General features: G+C 27.1%; 2 protein-coding genes across 7 annotated transcripts; one reads left to right on the top strand and one right to left on the bottom strand.

The window, feature by feature from the left end:
* Positions 1–982: 982 nt before the first annotated feature.
* On the bottom strand, positions 983–12804 carry LOC105833424 (apyrase). 4 transcript variants are annotated; one of them, XM_028193451.2, is made up of 12 exons: positions 12697–12804; positions 6385–6525; positions 5652–5877; positions 3937–4053; positions 3787–3867; positions 3417–3618; positions 2546–2651; positions 2246–2340; positions 2009–2163; positions 1750–1929; positions 1459–1550; positions 983–1321 (listed from the first exon to the last, which is right to left on the bottom strand). In XM_028193451.2, the coding sequence occupies exons 1-12, from the start codon at positions 12789–12791 to the stop codon at positions 1090–1092; spliced, it is 1722 nt and encodes a 573-aa protein (XP_028049252.1). In that variant the 5' UTR covers positions 12792–12804; the 3' UTR covers positions 983–1089. The 4 variants fall into 4 exon arrangements, with proteins under 4 accessions (XP_028049252.1, XP_012530612.1, XP_012530610.1 ...); XM_012675158.3 differs by lacking the exon at positions 12697–12804 and adding an exon at positions 8373–8491 and having other exon boundaries at positions 1090–1321; positions 6385–6522; XM_012675156.3 differs by lacking the exon at positions 12697–12804 and adding an exon at positions 8288–8490 and having other exon boundaries at positions 1090–1321.
* Positions 8500–20520, top strand: LOC105838003 (protein 5NUC). 3 transcript variants are annotated; one of them, XM_028193450.2, is made up of 9 exons: positions 8500–8582; positions 15139–15490; positions 15886–16117; positions 16633–17232; positions 18241–18405; positions 18515–18619; positions 18698–18868; positions 19261–19450; positions 20109–20520. In XM_028193450.2, the coding sequence occupies exons 2-9, from the start codon at positions 15354–15356 to the stop codon at positions 20315–20317; spliced, it is 1809 nt and encodes a 602-aa protein (XP_028049251.2). In that variant the 5' UTR covers positions 8500–8582; positions 15139–15353; the 3' UTR covers positions 20318–20520. The 3 variants fall into 3 exon arrangements, with proteins under 3 accessions (XP_028049251.2, XP_028049250.2, XP_012538707.2); XM_028193449.2 differs by having other exon boundaries at positions 8555–8665; XM_012683253.3 differs by lacking the exon at positions 8500–8582 and adding an exon at positions 12828–13080.
* Positions 20521–20677: the final 157 nt, after the last annotated feature.

The following is a 20677-nucleotide window of genomic DNA, read 5'->3' as shown; positions in this document are numbered from 1 at the left end:
ATGTTAATTAATTTTACTATTAATAAATATTGAATATAAAGTGTAATTAATATAAAATTAAGTTAAAACAAATTATATTTATAATTACGTGCATTATAATTACAATATAATATAATAGCTATGAGATATTATATTATTAAAAAATAATACACATAACGTATATAAAAAATAAAATATTAGAGAAATATGAAGATATCTAATGATATAAATATAATAATATCCAATTTATTTTTATCATTGCAGACTATTTTTTCTTTCTTTCGTTGCTAAAAAGAGCGTTCTTTGCCGGTGTTACAAAGCGGTTTGCGCATTCTGGTCGAGGGCAGAAACACGGACGAACAGCTGCTATTTCACCTGTTCAATACATTATTTAAATGCTTCATCTGCCTCGATCTCGAGATACCGCAAGATAAGCGACCGGCGTTTCCTGCTTTCTTATGGCTATCATCCGAGAACTTTACAAATCTTTTTAAGTATAAATCCATCTTAGCTTCGGTTTATTGAATTTTGAGCAATGATTATACGGAAAAATAATAAAGATATCAAGAAAAGTGCAATTACCTATAAACATATACCAGTAAGAAAATGAAAAAATTTAACATATATATACATATATATATACATATATAACATAAATTAGTATATAAAATTAATATTTTATATGCTAAAGTTTTAAATTACGTTATCATTAATTTTGATTGCTCTGGGAAAACGTCACACGTCGGATAGCCCTGGCCATTTAGTAAAATCAATTTATTGGGTATTTAATTATAAATAAAGTAACACAACACGTATATTTCAATGAAATACATAAATTAACTACTTACTACTAAGATTTATTTAAAAAAATGTTATTATATATAATTTAAGTAAATAACTTAAATATAACTTACAATTAGATATGAATAACTGCAATATTTCTTTAATTTATAACACACGTATACATACATACATATAACAATTTAAACCTATTTTTATTATTAATTATTAAGAATAACTTTATTTTAAGTACAATATTATTTATTGCAAATTTTTGCAAAATAATTTTATTATTAAAAGAACGTATCTATATACATTACTAAACTATTTTTATGACTTTACAAATGTTATTCGTCTCTCGGTTCCAGTAAATATAGGACTCATCTTTGCTACATAGTTTACAAAATGATCTATATCGACCGTCCCAATTCTATGATTACGACTCTCATCTTTAAAAATATTATAGCCATCTCCACCATTCATCAAAAAACTTGGTACCACCATTCTGTACCACCGATCGTGCACCAAATCTTCAAACACCGGATACTCGCAAGCTTGACATCTGTCGATACATCAAAAGAAATTTAAAATTATCATTAACTTTTAATAGAGTGCCGTAACATAAAATAGTTGAATTTATGTTGTACTTCAACTTTGTGGCAAAAAACAAATTACAATTTTGGCAATAGAATATTTTACCTGATTTTGACGTTGACCACACTATGCGTTTTATTATTCTTTTTATAAGTAATTTTTAATCCGGACCAGGCTAGAATGTTCATTTTTAGAATCTACAAGAAAAAATAAAATGTATTATTTTTTATTTCTGTGTCTATAAAAAGAAACCTGTTGTATGTTTTGTGTGTTAATTTTATAACGCTTGATTTTAAGTTATTAACATTTTAAGTTAAAGCCCAGAAATTACTTATATAATATATGTATAAAGCTTTTTTTAAAGCATTAAAAACCACAGCAAAAAATATTACTAACTTTTTTAATAGATTCTCCCGTTAGTTCAATAGTGTCCCAAGTGTTTTCAAAAGGCTGGACCATTATCAAATCACCGTAGGTAAGATCAGACTTCTCAAGGGAAGTACGGATTCCTCCTGAATTCAAACAGGCCACTGCAGCGTACGTCCAATGAGTTTTATTTTCGGCATCATCGACAACCTAAAATTAAGATAACCTTTTGTGTTTGATTATTTTATAATTCTTATTATAGAATACATTGTAAAAAGTGTCAACGCACCGCATCCACCATAGCGTCGGTTATAAAGTTTCCCAAATTACATTCCTTGTAGCGACAATTGCTATCAAGTAAAACTCGCGTACTGCCAATCTGTTTAAAGGCTATTTCATCCACTTCCTTCTTCCATGGCTTCAAAGCTTCCAAGACTTTTGGATCTAAATATATATTTAATATTTAGTTATTTTGGATATTATTGAAAATGAAAACTTAATTCTTAAAAATATGTCAAAAACTTACCTTCTTCAATAGAGTAGTCCAAAAGAAGTGGGTTTCCATCCCAATCGACGACCTCACCCTGGTCATCGAACCACACTGTCAGATTACCTAAATATCTTTGAAAAGAAAAAAAAAGCGCAAATTTAATCTCGTGTATATGATTGATGAATACGGCACGCTCTAAATACGAATTTTCTCAATAAATTTACAAAAGTTATCTCTTAAGTCATTGCAATAAAAATTAATTAATCAGACCTTCAGATTACAATTGACCTTTAACGGATTCTCTTACTATATCTCTATGTTGACTGAATAGCATACTTTGTGAAAGCAGCTGCCTGAACGATAAGGACTGTTCTGTTTGTCTCATTTTGCGTCACGACTACGGGATATTCATCTGCTGGTGTATCGATAGAAGGCGGAGGTCCTGTGACATAAAAAAAAAAGTTAACGCTGTATAAATAATATTATATTATATTATATTATATAAATAATAATATTATTATTGTTATTACTATTAGATAAGATAAATAGAAAAAATCCAATATTGGTATAATCTCCTAAAACAGCATCTTTTTATTTCCCAGAAACTAAATATTATACTGTATTAATACTAATAAAACATAATCTATTTAGATAATTAAAGAAATAGAAACCTATATAAATAAATTAATTATATATTTTTTTATTATTGGTTTGCAGTTGTATCTTAATATATTTGTATAAAATAATAAAAAATTAATTAGTGTCAAAAATAACACATAGTTATTTTTAAAAAATTTGTTGTCATTGCATATTAATAACAAATAATATATTATATTTCATAAAAATTATTTGTTATTTTTACACCAATTAAATTAACTTATTATTCTATGTACTTGCATAAAAATATTAAAATACAAGATATTCAAAAACAAAGCTGTATACCAGTATTGATGATTTTCTTCTAAGCGATTAAATTTATCCAGATTATATATTTATATAATACAACAATAATATTTACAAGATATAATTTTTTACTTTTATATATGAAATAAAATATTTATTATTATTTTATCATATAAATATCATTTTTGTATTGTATAAATATGTACATATAACTTAATGATTAGCATCTTGTGCATCTACTTTTAATAAAAGAATTTCATATAAATTTAATTTATATTTGATCAAAAGAATTTTGCTTTCAGACCACTATAAAGAAACGTATGCGAGTGACCGCCGACGATTACATCGATCAAAGGACATTTCGCAGCCATGATCCTGTCCACATCCAATCCACAATGACTTAAAACTATAATGATATTGACTCCCTTTTCCTTCAGTCGCTTAGCTTCGTCATTAACTGTCTCTACCTCATCCAAAAACTTTAATTTCTCCGTACTCGAGAGTAACTAAAGAATAAGATACTTTGTTAAAATTATCTTTATAATATTTTATAAGTTACATAAATTTATTCTGTGAACGCATAAACTCTGGAATGATGAAACAAATCATATGTTTTTACATTAAATTAAATGTGTTTCTAATTGTTTATAAGATGAATGTAATTGATTACTCACGTTTGTGGTCGATAAAATGACGCCAATGATTCCGATCTTGGTGCCGTTTCTTTCGATAATTGTACTATTCTTGTATAAACCCTAGAAAATATACAATTATATTATATTAATTTATATCTTTATAAGTAAATAAATAATGATTTTATGAACCTGTATAGATGGCTCCTCGCTGTCATCGATATTTGTTACCACAACTGGGGCTTTGACATTTTTAAGAAAGGGAACAACGCCTTCAATTTTATTGTCGAATTCATGATTGCCAATCGTCTGTAAAAATATCGTAAGATATAATATTACAAAATTTAGAAAATTGAAATTTTTAGAAACTAGTAAATTATTTATTTAATCTTATCTAATCTTGTCGACATTTCAAATTTGTCTTTTCTTTAATCATTAATTTATGCATATATAGAAATTGTATTGCGTCGACAATCACGCACTTCCAATAATATAATAATATTGAAATATATTTATTAATGTTCTCGCAAACAAATAGATGCATGAGCACATCGTATAATGCACACGTGTTCCGTGACGTCATCTTTCGGTGACGCTACAAGAACGTTCCAGAATTTTCTAAAAGATCCTTCCTAAAGTTTATAAAGGACAATCGTCCTATTCCGTCGGGACATTCAGGCAGGTAGCATCGAAGTTATCGTACGGTGAGCTCCACGTGCAACTAACAATAAACGAGAACGCGCAGTACCCGTAAAAAAGGTGATCTCAGGCTTCGTCACCACGTGGCCATAACGTCGACGCACTCGATTAATTATTCCAAACATTTTGATCGGTAAGTGAACGCGCTCTCGTATTCGAACGAGTGTATTTAACGAGTGTAACTATCTTGGATAAACTATTTTATATGAACGCCGAAACTACGGAGTAAGGATTAATTTCACCACCCCGACAAAACAAATTGTATGTTCCGTTGCAAAAATTTAGAAAACTTGTAAATTATTGCATCTCACAGAAAGTTAAATATTTCTATGAAAAAATATAGTAGAAAAGTTTTTTAACGCAAATTTTTAAGAGCAAAAATAAAGCCTTAAATTTGTCTTTTAATTTTCTCTTAACATTTTGTTTGTAAATAACATAAAAGCATATTAATATATTTTTCAACATTTTTGTTTTATTTTAAAGTGCTGTAAAAGGATAAAACATCAAATAAACTTAAGATAAAACTATTTAAAAATAGGCTTTCTAATTAAAATAATTCTTTTAAAAAATTAGTAGATTGATAACAATATTAATTTTTTTAAAACTCATATTTTATTAATTTTTTTTTTTATTTTTAATCTAAAGAATTTACGAAAGAGAGGAAAAATATGTATGTTATGATGTTTTTGATTCACACATATTTTTTCCAAAAATGTTAAAAATTTTTTCTTTAGTTATTAACAATTTTTTTTTACTACATCTTGCCCATTTTGTATAATTCTCTTTTTATGATTCGATTATTGCGAAAAATAAGTATCATTTTTGTTTAATACTTAGAAAACTCTATTTGAAAATACTTTTAAACTTTAAACTTTAAATTTTATCTGATAATGTTTTATCACGCTACAACGCTTCAAAGTGAAACAAAAGTATTAAGAAAAATTTCATTTTATTTTATGTATTTACATTATATATTTTATGTAGAAGAACAAAATCTTGTAGATACAAAATTAAAATACAGACTTAAAGCTCTATATTTGCTTTTTAAAACCTCGGGTGAGAAAGCTTCTCTACGATTTGTTTTTACTAAAATATTTAATTTTTCACGAAATGTAAATATAAAAAACCGCAAGCGTTTCTACTTTTGGCCTGCAATGTGTACATTTATATAATGAAAACATTACGTTTCTTTCATTGTGTGTAATTACCATAGCATCGTGTGGCAACATGTTCATGAATAAGGCAGTAGCGTTCCAACGATGAATATTGTACCAGAGAGTTCCCTGAAAGTGGTCGCCAGCATTCAGAAAAATTGCATTTGGCCGTTCCTTTACCAGCTGATTAACTGCAGTATAGACTCTAGCAATACCTCCTACGCAATCCTCTTCGTGACCCTCTCGGCAGAGTCCAGAATATAGGTTTGTCTGTTCAAATCTGTTCCAACAAAATTCCTGTTTTCTTTTTTCGCAAGTCACGCTTTGACGCTCCAACGGACAGTACGATTAAAAGGCGTGTAAAAATCAAACGAAGGATAAGAAAAGTAGGCTAAGGTTACGTATCGAATTTATTGTAATAATTTAATTCTTGACCTCGTGCAGATTCTCTTTGGATCTTGAATCACAATCAATTTTGACATTGCGCGCATGTCAAGATTTTTTATCAATTATTAAGAATGGATGTTTCTTAACGTCGAGTAATTTCTTTATAAAAATTTGACTACAGATTTAAAAAACATTCAAAAATTAGAAAACATCTTTTTATTTAATCTTTAACAATAAAGTAATTTGCGTTATATTTAATTACGCTATAAAATTGGACGAAACTATTAAATAAGAATAAAATAAAATAAATTTAATAATCAGAACTAAAAGAAATTAATTAAAATTTAATTATTTAAGAATTAAAATAGGTCTTAATTAATAAGAATTAAATTTTCCTTACCTGGCATGAAAATCATTTAAATGAATTATCGATAACTCGAACAAATCCGTTCTGCCAGGATAAAAAAGTCCTCGTCCGGTGAATCCCAAACAAACTTGAAACAACAATGAGACTAACAATAGCGCGTACATGTTGCATCTGCTGGAAAAGATGTTATCAAGTAATTCATAGATAATTGTTGATTTTTTTCACAAACAGTAAAAATCAAATAATATTATCTACGAATTATTATGCAATGTAATTAAAAATGCAATAAGATTGAAACACAAACTACCGAAAATTTTGTATATAATAATTTTTTATATCTTATATAGAATATTTAAGGGAATTCCGCTGCTAAATCAAAATGAATAGATTTTCATGAAACTTTGTAGAAAAGTTCAAATTAGTGATATAAATTGACTATCAAAATTTCAAAAAGATGAACTAGCTAGTTATTTAGATATTAAATATTATATTAACATGGGCTCTTATGTCAATCGATGAATTTTCAGGATTTTTCAGTTTTTATTGTCGTATTAAACGTAAAAGTAATGAACAGATGTTAGTAAAATTTTACAACGATACATCTTAGCTGTCCAGAAAAGTAGTTAAATTTTTAAAACGATGCACTTGTTTGTTTGAATGAAATAATTGATAAGATGAAAAAAGTTTACAATAAACGAAGTAATAGCACGTAGGTGTGGTAAATGTGTGCTAGTGATATAACATAAATTTCAAATTGTTGTATTTAGTTATCTAAGAGTGGTATAATAGTAAAGAATGTTTATTCTCAATTTAAAAAAAAATTATTTCAGTAATGAAGGTAATACTTTATAGCCGAATTTTTTTCTTATATTCACCATTATTAATTTTAGACCATATACAGCAAAAAAAGGGCAACAAAATGATCATTTGAATATTTTTCTCTACTTGAATCCCTATGCCACTTGTTGTGCCGGGTCTGAGCAGAGAAACTTCCTTAAATATGCTGATAGTTCAGAATGTCACATTTTTAAAATAAGATTGACGCAAACATAAAAAATCATATAACACTTTATACCAACTACAATATTTTTTTTAACAACACTCTTACGAATACACATTCAGTTCTTTATCAACACGGAATTATACATTTTTATAAGTGTCGTCCTGCTGCTTGAGAGATAATTGCAATAGATAACGCGGAGGATTATGCAACGTGAAAAAGTTAAAGAAATAGTAGTTTTGCATTTAAGCATTCACTATCACATGTTGCTACAATAGTATATTGATTTTTAAAGTAGCAAATAATAGTTTTTACAAACACATACAATTTTTATTTTAATTTAGTAGACCAAAAAATATGTCAAGTTATCCAATAAATTTAAGTTATAAAGTACACAAATCATGTTATTATATATACTCAATAGCTTTAAAATTTAGCACTTTAATTTTTATTTCCAACAAAAAAATTCTCCATAATAATGTGTATTAACTAATTTTTCAAATTCTGCTATAATTTTGTGTGCGGTAAACCTGGGTACCCCTATTTGCCATAATATCTATTTTGTAATTTGTACAAGTTTTTTCTTACGACGTCTCATCGTGGAACGATTTTACGAGACCCAGAAGAAGTTCGCAAAACGAGTCTTATCAGATATCAAAATGCTTTTAAGTCACTCGTCTATATTGTACACTCGCGTGATCATTAATATGTAACATTAAAAATACAATTTATTTTTTGCTTTTCTACTCCCACTAATTATAAAGCAAGCAGACACATAAAATAGGTGTTAGAGATTCACGAGTCGATAAAGACAAAATAATTGTGCTGAGTGAAAAATGCAAAGTCAACTAATGCGAACACTGAGAACGTTTATTAATTGACATGTTAATTAATAAAACGCAAATGACCTAACATAGTAAACAATACACCGCTTACCAAACAATTCTTTTTTCTGAAGATATTTAATTATCCTTAGGTAAATGACAGTACAATTTATTGTAGATAATTAAAAATTACGAACGTAAGTGCACGTGATTGAATTGTTGTAATATACGTTGATAGAAAACGTGAATGACGTTTGTGTCCGCTGATGAGCTAGTAACTCGCGTATCGAGTATCCGTAGATAACTGTATTCGTGTTCGTATTCACTGCAGTGTCTTTTCTTCTTTCATGAAAGAATGTTGATCACCGGTCCCCTACTTCACGAAGAATTGTGGAATACCTATTTCAGTGAGTCTCGGCAGTTTGTATTGCGATATCTAAAATACATCTTGAATCTTGATATATCCAGATGAGATATTGATTAAAAAGAGGTATTGACTTTTGAGTAACATTTGATATAACGAAATGATGTTTTGTGATAACTAAGTTTACGAATTAGTAAATTTTATAGCTACTTTTTTAAACTAAATAAAATAAAAAATAATTTAGTTAAAAGTTGTGTGAAAATTTACTTAAGTTAAATTAAATTAATATTTTTATTTTAAATGAAATTAATAAAAAAATTAATTTCAAAAAACAGTAATTTTACTAAATTAAAATATCGTAATTTGTTAAAATTAGATTACGCTAAATAACAACATAACTACAATATCAATCATTAAATAAAAATAATTTTATTTGCAAATTAAATTAAATTTATATAAAATAACGAAGAAGTATATGGTTATAGCCAGTTAAAGTCACATACAAATTAACTCATTTAAAAGTAACCAAAAGTTAAAAGTTATTTAGATTTATTTTTTAATTCTTAACTTTTTAATAGTTATACTATGCAATTTTACTACATGTGATAGATTTAAAAGTTCGATAAGATACGGTTTGTTAAAATTAATTCAAATTTAAATAGACGGTATTTACACAATATTTTATACATATATAAAAATATTTATTCTATTGTCAAAAAAGTGATTATTTAATTTACCTTTTTTCTTTTAATAAGTAACAGTTCAATACAAAATATTTTCTTGATAATAGTTTTAAAATAGATTTATCACAAATTTTAGAAAAATTTATTATAATATACTTGGAAAAAGAATTTATACTTTCTCGAAGAATATTATAAAATTAAATTAAAAATAAGTCTAGGTAATAAGTAATTCAAAAATTTTATTTTAAATTCTTAATTAAAGTATTAATTTACTAGAATTTAGAATATATTTTAAATAAATTTGTTATTTATGACGAACAGTTACGATAAATTTGCGAAAATATAAACTTATAAGTTATTTAAAATAAGTAATACCTTTAATTTAAATATATATTTTCTTGTGTGTATACAAAAGTTAATTTTAAGTGAATCTTACTTGTTTTAAATAAATAATGAGTGTATTTTAAGATTATTTATCAAAAAAATATTTTTTGCATAACCATTACTTAAAAAAAAACTAAAAAATTAAAAAACTGCTCTCCTTAATATTAAAATAAATTTTTTAATGCGTATATTATGTATGCTTATAAAAATATATACTAATTAATCTTTGTAAAATGTTTAAGTAAATCTTTTCAATGCTTCAACACAGATAATATTACAAATTGTAAAAAACATAGTACTCTCGTTTTTTTTATTTCTATTTCTTCAAGTAAGAGACGCTGTTTACAAATTGTAATTTTACTTAAACGATATATTGCATTATTTTAGAGAAATAAATATTACGCAAAAGATTTATTATTGCCGTCACTTATTGTTTTCAAAGTATAATACTTTATATAAGTGTAAATATTTAAATATGTTTTTTTTTGTTATGATAATACACAGTGCATTTATTAAGTGTATACTCGTTGGTATGTGTAATTATGCTGATTTAAATTATAATACTAAAAAAATTAATTATATAAATACAAATAATATATGGTTCAATTAATTTTTTGGAACCTTTTTTAAATTGATAAATAATTTAATTTTTACCAAAAAGATCTAACTTTATATAACATTAAGTGTGATTTTTAATCAATAAAAATAATTTAAAACATTAAAGATAAAAAATAAAAAAATTTTAAAACAATTTAAAACATAACGTTAGCAACGTCAATGGCCATAAAAGCTTTAAGTTTGTGTTATTATTTTAAAGATATGCATACAATTTAAAAAAGTATCTAACAATTCCACTTGACAAACTAGCGTAAAGAATTAATATGCCGTGTTACTAATACAGTTATCTATACAAATTTATACTTAATTGAAAAATGTACGGACAATGGCAAAAGTTTCCGCAAAGTTAAATTTTATTTAAATAAAAGAAAAAGTACAAGACGCTTAATTAACTCGAATTAACTTTCATGTCATGTAGTTCCTGTATTGATAACGAGATATCATATAATGCATATCGTGCGTGGCAAAGTTATCATGCCTATCTCTTCGCGTTCTCACGTGATACATACTGGCAAAATTAGAATCGCTTGAATTACGCAAACGTGATCATAATGCGTGACGAAAACAGTACGAGATCCGCCAATAAATAAATTGCTTTGCGTCATGTCAATTTATGATTGCGAGCGATTATTTATTTTTGACAAACGAGACATGAACGTAACATGAACAAATGGGAAAATAAATGGCGATAAACATAATAAATGAGAAAGGATACGACGCCAAGGAAGCTGCTGAATAACTTTGCCAGCAATGTGCCTCTCTGGCAGAAAAATTCGTTCTACACATTTTGACAACAGCGCATTGCGACGCTCCGCGGCATATTAATGAGTAATATAACTGGTATGTATTAATTATGCAACCCAAAAAAATGTTTCGTCATTATAAGATTCTCGAGGCTACAACGATAAACTTTTGTGAATGTAAAGAAAATTAAAGAGCAGATAATAACAAATAAAAAACGTTCAAGAAGTTGATATCTCATTAAAAAGTATTATTTATCTTTAAGATTTATCAGATTTAAAGATTCGCACTTCTTATCGTTAATTAAATTACAAATCAACTCAATAATCAAACAAAAATGATAAAAAATTTAATAAGATAAAGAGTTGATAATTTCCGGTAAAAATGTCTATGTAATCAAATATATTTTTCTCAAATATATTTTTTTATAATCTTCCTTTGTCCATATATATAAAAAAATGTTTACAATACAATTAACAAAATAAAATTGCTTTTCTTTATTAAAAATATTGAAATTGCGATATATACAGTATTTTGTTTATACTACTACTACTATTATTACTACTACTACTACTGCACACACACACACACACACACACACACACACACACACACACACACACACATTTTATATATATACATATATATATTTTTTTATACAAAACAATTTTTATATTATTTAAAAAAATTTTATTTTTTATTAAAAAACAGTGCAAAGAAGTAATTTTTTTACATTTCTCTACATTTTTTTTAGGTAAAATTTTTTTAGGTAAAATTATATATTTATATATATTTATGATATTATATAATATAATTGATATTATATTTTTACCGAGTAGAGAAATAGTTTTTTTTAATATATACATATATGTAAAAACTATTATACACAAAATATTTCTTATGCCAATTTCTTGTATCCGTAATATTTAATTAACTTTTTGTTAAACAATTCTGTTAAACAAACAAACAAATGATAAGCATATTTCTAGACTTAAATCTCAAGGCAACTGTGGTTTATTCGTAAATATACATCACTATTGAGAATACAAGTTGTTGAAACAGCATATTTATGATAAGACATCATTTAACAACTTAACATTTTATAAACATTATTAATTACATAATTTGTTATTAAATACTTCTTTTTTTTTACATTTAGTTGCAACAATTAGTTTGCAATTGCAAATGCAGTTAGTTTGCAATTAGTTTTTAAAAAATCAAGATTATCGTTTTAATGTCACATAATATGAAGAAATAATTCCTTCCTCTTGCGTAAGAAAACACATTTACATCTGTAAGATTGCGGATTATAAATGATAATTCTTTGACGCTACTAATATACTATCAATGCATCATTAATACTAAATGAAATAAAACAAACTATTGAAAACAAAACTCTTATCATTCTAGAATTTTTCTAACTTAAAAACGTTTTAAAAAAAATTTCTTAGTTTATAATATTTATACTATTTATAATATTTACACATACAGATTACTTTGCGTGCGTGCATTAATAAAATATAAAATATAAATAAATAAATACCTATAACATATACATAAATAAAAACCTATAACATCTAAAAATAATGAATTAACATTTTTAAGGGTAATGGTTTTTTAGTGGCAACTATAAAAGCCAATTTTCAGTCTAGTAGACTAAAAATTTTCTGAAAAAGTCTTCTAAATAAATATAATAAGAGCTGCAAAGTTCAAACAGGAACTCTAGCAAACCTTAGAAAGAAGTCTAGTGGGGCCCGCATAACGACGTCGATATTCAGTCGTCTCTGGTCGCTCGAGAAAATCGGTTCGCATCTGTCGTTGCTCATATAAAACTGCCGCGATAATGTGAAAGAACGTTTAATACTCGTATATTCCCGGTTATACAAGTATTTGACAGCGCCTTTCGCAATTCAAGTGACAGTCGTCGACGAGCGTTAATCCCGGCCACGTTGTTCCTTTCTTTCGAATTCAATTGTGTAAATACCGAATCATTGTTAAAAAAAACATTGAGCAAACTTTAATTGACATTTCTTTGTTCGACGCTGAAACAATTGTTTCGCAAAACTGGAAATTTTACATTAAAATCGCATTTTATAAAATTGCGCTACATTGCACGTAAGTGTACACGTGTACAAAATATTATTTAGCACACGGTAATTAATATTCAGCATACAATTGCATATTGTTGTTTACGGTCAACACACAGTGTTATTTAAGCTGAAGTTGCTTGTAATATATCATATTAAAAATATTGCACGGAATATTGTATAAAGTATTTTTAGAGTCAGTGACCGTTTTTTAAAAATGTGCTCGGTTTATATACTAATAAAAAACATTACGTAAACATATGTCCACACGTGATTTAGTACAATCTTTCATAACTTCGCATTTCAGAGAAAACGTTGAAAATAACTTTTTGTTGATACATTCCTGAATTTATCTCTTATCTGAACTACATCTATTATGGATTGCTCTGCTATTTCTTTTCATCGTTCTTAAATGAAACATCTTTAAATTTAGAATTAAAATGGCATAATGTTGATACTAATTGCCATATTAATTATTGGTATTCAAACAAATTAGAATTATATTTACTGCTTAAAGGTGTATTTAAATATTTTATTGGTACTGAAACATTTCTTCATATGTTATATAATATTTTTTAATTAGAACAATCAAGACAGAGGGTTCTTAAAATAGAACAATGTCAAGAATAGAAGCGCATAAAATCTGTGCGATAAAATTTTTTTACAATGTTAAATAACAATTAATTACAAGTATACAAATGTTTTAATCTTAATTATTTTCAATTGCATACCCTTAACTTTTAAAACGTCTGAACGCATTACAATATACATCCGCCTATTTAAATTGTCAGATTAATAAAATAAAAGATACAAATCTTTGTTTAAGTATAATATTCGTAGTCAAAACCTAATAAAGCTATAATATTTTATTTATTTTATTGTTATAAAAATTGCTAGATAACTAGAAAACTACTTTAAATATAATTTGATCTTTTGTATAACAAGTACTCTGACACATGTCAAAATAAATGTAAATGTAACGTCTTCATGTCTGTAAAAAGAAACAATAATTGCTTTTTTTTTATAAAGATCCTATCAAGATTGGATAAGTTAATATTCTTTATAATTAAATTAAGTAAAAATTAATGGCTTATAAAATGGCTTATTAATTTAATTACGTTATAATTATAAACAAAAAACTAACTCCTCAGTTATTTTAAGATTAAATTAAGTTCAATTAAAAGTTAATTTTAAAAATTCTTATATTAAATCAGAAAGTCGGTTTTTAAAGTTAGATTACTTAAAACAATTATAATACTGAGCAGTAAATAAACTTAATATTTTATTTCTAAATTTAGTTTATATAATGTAATAAAGAAATATTGTTTATTTTACGGGGAAATATTTTTCTTTTCTATTTTTGTACATGGATCAATTTTTAATTTAGAAAAGAATTAATAAATTAAAGTTTGTGTATTTTAAAAATAATTAATAGAAATTAAAAATTAAATTATTTAAAATTAATTAATTTAAGTTAAAATAAATTTTATTAACTAAATATTAACTAAATATTAACTTTTGAATTTTATTGTTTAACTTTTAACTCTTTAACTATTATTCAACCCTGCGTTCTATATACAAAAATATTGTTATACGTACAATTGTCATCATTTATATATCTTATAATAACAAGTATAACTCTATTAATAAATAAATCAAATAGACTTTTTTCTCCTGTTAAAAACAAAAATTTAGAAATTTTTATGTAATTTCCTAGATAGCTTTCAATAGAAGAAAATATGTTACAAGATTTGGAGAAGGAAAATTCTATTTTCATCATCACTTTCCGTAAATTAGTCAGGCACGACGCCAACTATTAAATCGAATTGATTGTTGCATGACGGGTCGTAGACTTTACGACAACTTTACGAGCCGCTACAATTCTTGGCATGTTCTAACGTGTTTTGCAATAGGTCGTAACATTCAATAAATGTAGATTTTCATGTTGTACAAATGCAATATGCAAGAAAAGTAAAAATAAACATAAAAATCCTATCGTTATAAATTAACATTTATATCATAAACAAATCAATTTGTACTATAAAATATATGTAATGAACATTGGAAACATTTTATGTCTTTCTAGATGTCACACAGATTGGGAAATATATCTTGATAATTTGACGCAATGACGATAAAGAAATAAAGAAACCAAAGCAATAATGTAAATGACAATATACAAATTTAAACAAGTGTAATCGCTAAAATCGATAAGACGCGCCTTATCGGTATAAAATAAAGAGAAATAAGAACAAGAAGAGCCCAATCGAAACATAACGTCGGGACCAATAACAACAGAAAATGTCGATCACCTTGCTCGCAAATTACTGCGTTATCATACTACTGATAATTGCAAATGAGACCTTCGCAAATCCCACTTTACGGAAGGATGAAGAATTCACCATTAGAATCGTTCACACGAATGACATGCACTCGAGGTAATATTATTTTTCAATCATAACAAGATTTATTATCTGAAATTTATTATTTCTTTTTCTCATCGCATAAAACGAACGCGGTCATGCGAATTGGATTGGATTTCAAGGAAATCAATTATTTCTTTTTAAATAATTTCATTACTTAAATTATGCCCTTCGTGCGGTTCGTATAATATAATTCAATTTCGTATCACGCTAACGACAATTATCGTCAACAAGCTAATCGCAAATGTAAAGATAGTTAATTATTATCCACACCCACGTGTAAATTAGAATATTAAGCGCATAAGTGTTATTTTTCCAAACCATTTCCTTGTTTCTCTAGAGTCATATAATTTATGTAATTAAATTCTTCTAGAATATCACCTCTACAGTTTCCTGTGTAATATTTTTAGATTTGAGGAGACATCGCAATTATCGACGCCGTGCACACCAGCAAACTCCAAAGCCGGGAAATGTTACGGAGGTTTCGCCAGAATCGCCACTTTGATTCGCCAAGCGAAATCGGAGTCGCCTTCGACGATCTTCTTGAACGCCGGCGATACCTATCAAGGAACCGCGTGGTACAACGTGTACAAGTGGAAGGCGGTCACTTGGTTCATGAACCTCTTGGCGCCAGATGCTATAGTAAATATTATTATATCTACACGGAAAAAATAATTATGCTAAAGTATCTAAAAATTTAGCTAGATATGTCCTTGTTAGATTATCGAAATAATTCTTTCTCATTTCTTGAAACTTAACTTTTTGTAAAAGAAGCACAATGCAAAAATTATCTTTTTAATTTAGTTTCTGTCTTTTCCATATGACTATGATTTATTTTATTGATATAAATTTTATTGATCAAACAGAAATTTCACAAAAAAAAGGAACTAATCAAACATACCATATATGGACATCTTTTATATACATTTATATATATATGTTTTTTAATAATTAATTCTTTACCAGGAATAAATAAAATTATAACAATTATAATAATAAATAGAATTTCTTCTTTCAATATTACAATTTATTCTGTGAAATAATTATACATATATAAATAATATTTTTATTTATAAAAGAAAAGTGTATTTTTCAATATCAATATTCAAATAACGATAATTTCGCGTATTATTGCATTGTTCATTGAATTCTGACAGAGCTTGGGCAACCACGAGTTCGATGACGGTGTCGACGGTTTGATACCTTTTATACAAAATGCCTCGTATCCTATCTTGACGACAAATCTGGATCTCAGCAAGCAGCCAAATCTGGCCGCCACAAATTTGAAGAATAGCACGATTCTCGAAGTAAGCGGTAAAAAGATCGGCGTAATCGGTTACCTGACGCCGGATACGAAGATCTTGTCGACGACCGAGAATGTGATTTTTAAAGACGAGGTGGAGTCCATTCGGGAGGAAGTTAAGAAGTTAAAGGAGCAGGGTGTCGACATTCTTATCGCTCTCGGCCACTCAGGCTTCGAGACCGATAAGAAGATCGCACGGGAAGTCGAGGACATTGATCTGGTGATCGGAGGTCACACGAATACCTTCCTCTATCGCGGTAAACCACCGGACGTCGAATTGCCTGAAGGTTTTTATCCCACGAAAGTGGTGCAGAAGAGCGGAAGAGAAGTCTACGTTGTACAGGCATACGCGTATACCAAATATCTGGGTAACTTCTCCGTGAGTTTCGACATTAAAGGAGAGGTAACACATATAGAAGGAAATCCGATTCTAGTGGACGCCAGCGTGGAGCAGGTAAATTTTTAAAAAAGTAAAAAATATTCAAATAGGAAACTCTAATCTGTAATAAAATATAAGAGAATAAAACAAGGCATATTATATAATATATAATATAATATAAATTATTTACAGGGTAGAGATGCCTTTAAGAGACACTTTTCTTTAAAAGAATTTATATTTTCTTGAATACACTATTAATTTAAGTTTTACGTAGTTTTATAGCTAGTACATTCAAGTTTTATCTAAAATGTATTAATTAATGTTTATTTTATTTGTTATAATAATTTTTTAGACCTAAAATATTTATTTGTTTTAAAAAAGTGCCCTAATAAGACAGTATTAGAGGTGCATTTAATATAAAATAATCTCATATTAGTAAATTAAATATGAAAAGAATACATTTTCAATTGAAAACCTTTATCAGTTACTAACATGATACAGTGACATTTATAAAAAAAAGTGTTCGCGTTTATATAATAATTGAATGTTTCATATTAAGCATCCCTACCCTAATACTATAATTACAATATGTACAAGATTTTTAATTATGTCCCAATAAACATCGATATCTTGTAGAAATCGAAGACATCTTATTTAAGATGTCCTCAAAACATTTCTAAAAGATACCTAAGAATATTTTGTTGAACATATTCTTCATAGAATTTCTAAAAGATATCTAAAAGATATTATTATTAATTTTTAACATTTTATAAAATATTTATAAAATGTAACTTAAATAATCACTCTTTTGTTCGAACTGAAAGCCTAATAATATTAAGCGCTAGTGTCGGTATTTGAGAAGATAAAGTTTCAAAAAAGGCAAAAGAAAATACATTTTATATATTTGTGTGTGTGTGTGTGTGTGCGTGTGTGCGCGCGCGCATCTGTGTAAATATATATATAGTTGTAAATAGCAAAAGAGTGATTGCACAACAAAAATACGCAAAAACATTTAATACGGATTCTTCAGAAAATCTGTAAATTGTCTGTAAATTAATGATTCATTAATATCGTTTTCTACAGGCGGAAGATGTTCTGAGAGTGATAAATGAGAGAAAAGGCCCCATTGAGGATTTAGAACGAAAAGTGGTCGGAAAAACGCGAGTACTCCTAAACGGGGATAGCAAGAATTGCAGACGACAAGAATGCAACATGGGAAATTTCATCTGCGACGCTCTAATAGATTACGTAAGATTCCCTTGATTAAATATAATGTCTAACGTATAATGAACAATTTCTAATAGTTGACGTTGCGAGATATTCTTAAGGAAGATTGATTTGCCTTTTTTGCTCATAGTACGCCGGAGAATATTTGAATAATGATAGCTGGACGGATACAGCTATTGCGTTGCAGAATAGCGGCAGCATCAGAGGGTCCATCACTAGAGACAGAAACGATCAGGTTTAATTAATATAAATTTTACCATTTTTCTATTAATTTGCACTTTTTTCGCAAATCTTATTGCAAAATTATTTACAGGTCACTCGAGGCGACGTCCTAAGTGTCCTGCCTTTCGGTAACGTCGCTGTCAAAACTTCCATGACGGGGGAACGACTTCTTTCCGTGTTAGAATGGAGCGTTCATAACATTGACAATTCAACCTCCACCGGGAATTTATTCGGCGCTTTTCTACAATATTCGGGATTACAGGTAATTTGTTTAAAAATCAATTGATTTATTTTAAAAAATTATCAATTTTATGTAAAATCTTACATAAAAATTCAAAACAATCTAATATAACATCAACAAAGTCAACGGTATAATTTGAAAGTCGCCAGTGATGATTTGCAATAAATGAGACTAATTTCTTCTTCAAGTTGACACAACTGGCAAGTTTGCTAGTTTGCCAGTTGTGTCAACTTGAAGAAGAAATTAGTCTCTAATATAACATCTTATATAAAAGTTTAATCTTACATAAAAATTATTAATTTTCTTATGACTTATGATCCGCTTGACGACTGCTTAAGCGTCAAAATTTTGATCATTATTCTATTTCATGTACATGCACTGTTTCATTAAAGATAAATTCTTGTGATTTACAGGTGGTCTATGATCTAAATCAACCACCGAAATCAAGGGTAGTTTCGGTCCAAGTACGATGCGCAGCTTGTCAAATACCAACGTATACTGAACTTCAGAAGAATGTTACCTATAATGTTCTCATAAATGATTTTCTCTCAAAAGGCGGAGATGGTTTTCACATGCTGGAAGGTCTTGAAACAACCTCTCTCGGTATGTTCATTAAACTTTTACTCCGTGATATTCGTGGTGAAAATTGTTCTCAGAATTTTTTATATACAATTTTTTTCACAATTTCTATATATTCTTCAAAATTTTTCTAGAATACCTGGACTAAGGCCCACTTAATTTATTTTATTCTTTAAAAACTTTATTTATAAGGATATTAAAATATACACTATATATTTATAAGTCTATAAGAATATTGAAATATGCCTATACTTCAAGAGAAATCTCCTTATAGATTTATTAAAAAATAAAATTAAGTGAGTCTTATTCAACCTATATACCTTATTATAATTTTATAATTTTTTAGAAAAGTTTTTTAATTTTTTACACAAATTGGAATACTTTTTAGAAATGCTAAAAGATTTAGATCTTTTCTAGAATTCTATATATATGACTTTTGAATTATTCTAAGACTTTTAAGATTTCTTATTTTACAATTTCTGTAAAAAAAACAAAATCTGAAGAAATTGAAAGTATTTTTTAGAAATCATTAACTTTTAAAATATAAAAAAATGTTTAAAATACAAAATATTATAAAACTTTTTTTCACCAAAGTATTAAGCTTCTATTTCTATATTTTTATATATATTTATAATCTTTTCCATCAAGTATTCTTTCCAATGTAATCGTTGAATTTCAACAGGTGTCACTACAGCGGACATATTAGAACAGTACTTTCAAAAACATAGTCCAGTGCACCCAGGCGTGGAGTGGCGAATTTTGTACACAGATAACACGATAATTGAAAGTTTCAGTAATAATAATAATAATAATAATAATCTTGGAACAACGCATCAATCCGTTGGAATAATGACTGTTTTATCAATCATTACTTGGCTATTGTTAACATAAACGTAAACGCTTCAACTTAATAACTATAAATGATAAGTATTTTTCAAATTTTTTAATAAATTGTATTGTATTTTATAATTTTTACCACTACCTCAATTTTATTTATATTAATAAATTATATTGATTTTATATCTTTCTTTATTCGCACGCGCAATTACAGAGTGAAAATGTACATAAGGAAATAAAACATCTCTTTCAAAAAATCGTATTTTTCTTAAAACAGAATATATAATCATCTTCAACAAGATACAACAAACATTTCACTAAAATCAATGTTTAATATATATAAATATATGTAAATATTTCACAATCATTGCTTATAGTCGACTCTTGTACCGAAAGGGTTAATAAATATAACAA

The sequence above is a fragment of the Monomorium pharaonis genome, chromosome 9 (assembly GCF_013373865.1).
Source record: "Monomorium pharaonis isolate MP-MQ-018 chromosome 9, ASM1337386v2, whole genome shotgun sequence".
Taxonomy (NCBI): domain Eukaryota; kingdom Metazoa; phylum Arthropoda; class Insecta; order Hymenoptera; family Formicidae; genus Monomorium; species Monomorium pharaonis.
Note: the sequence above shows the minus strand (reverse complement) of the source record. Positions and strands in the feature narration are given on the sequence as shown.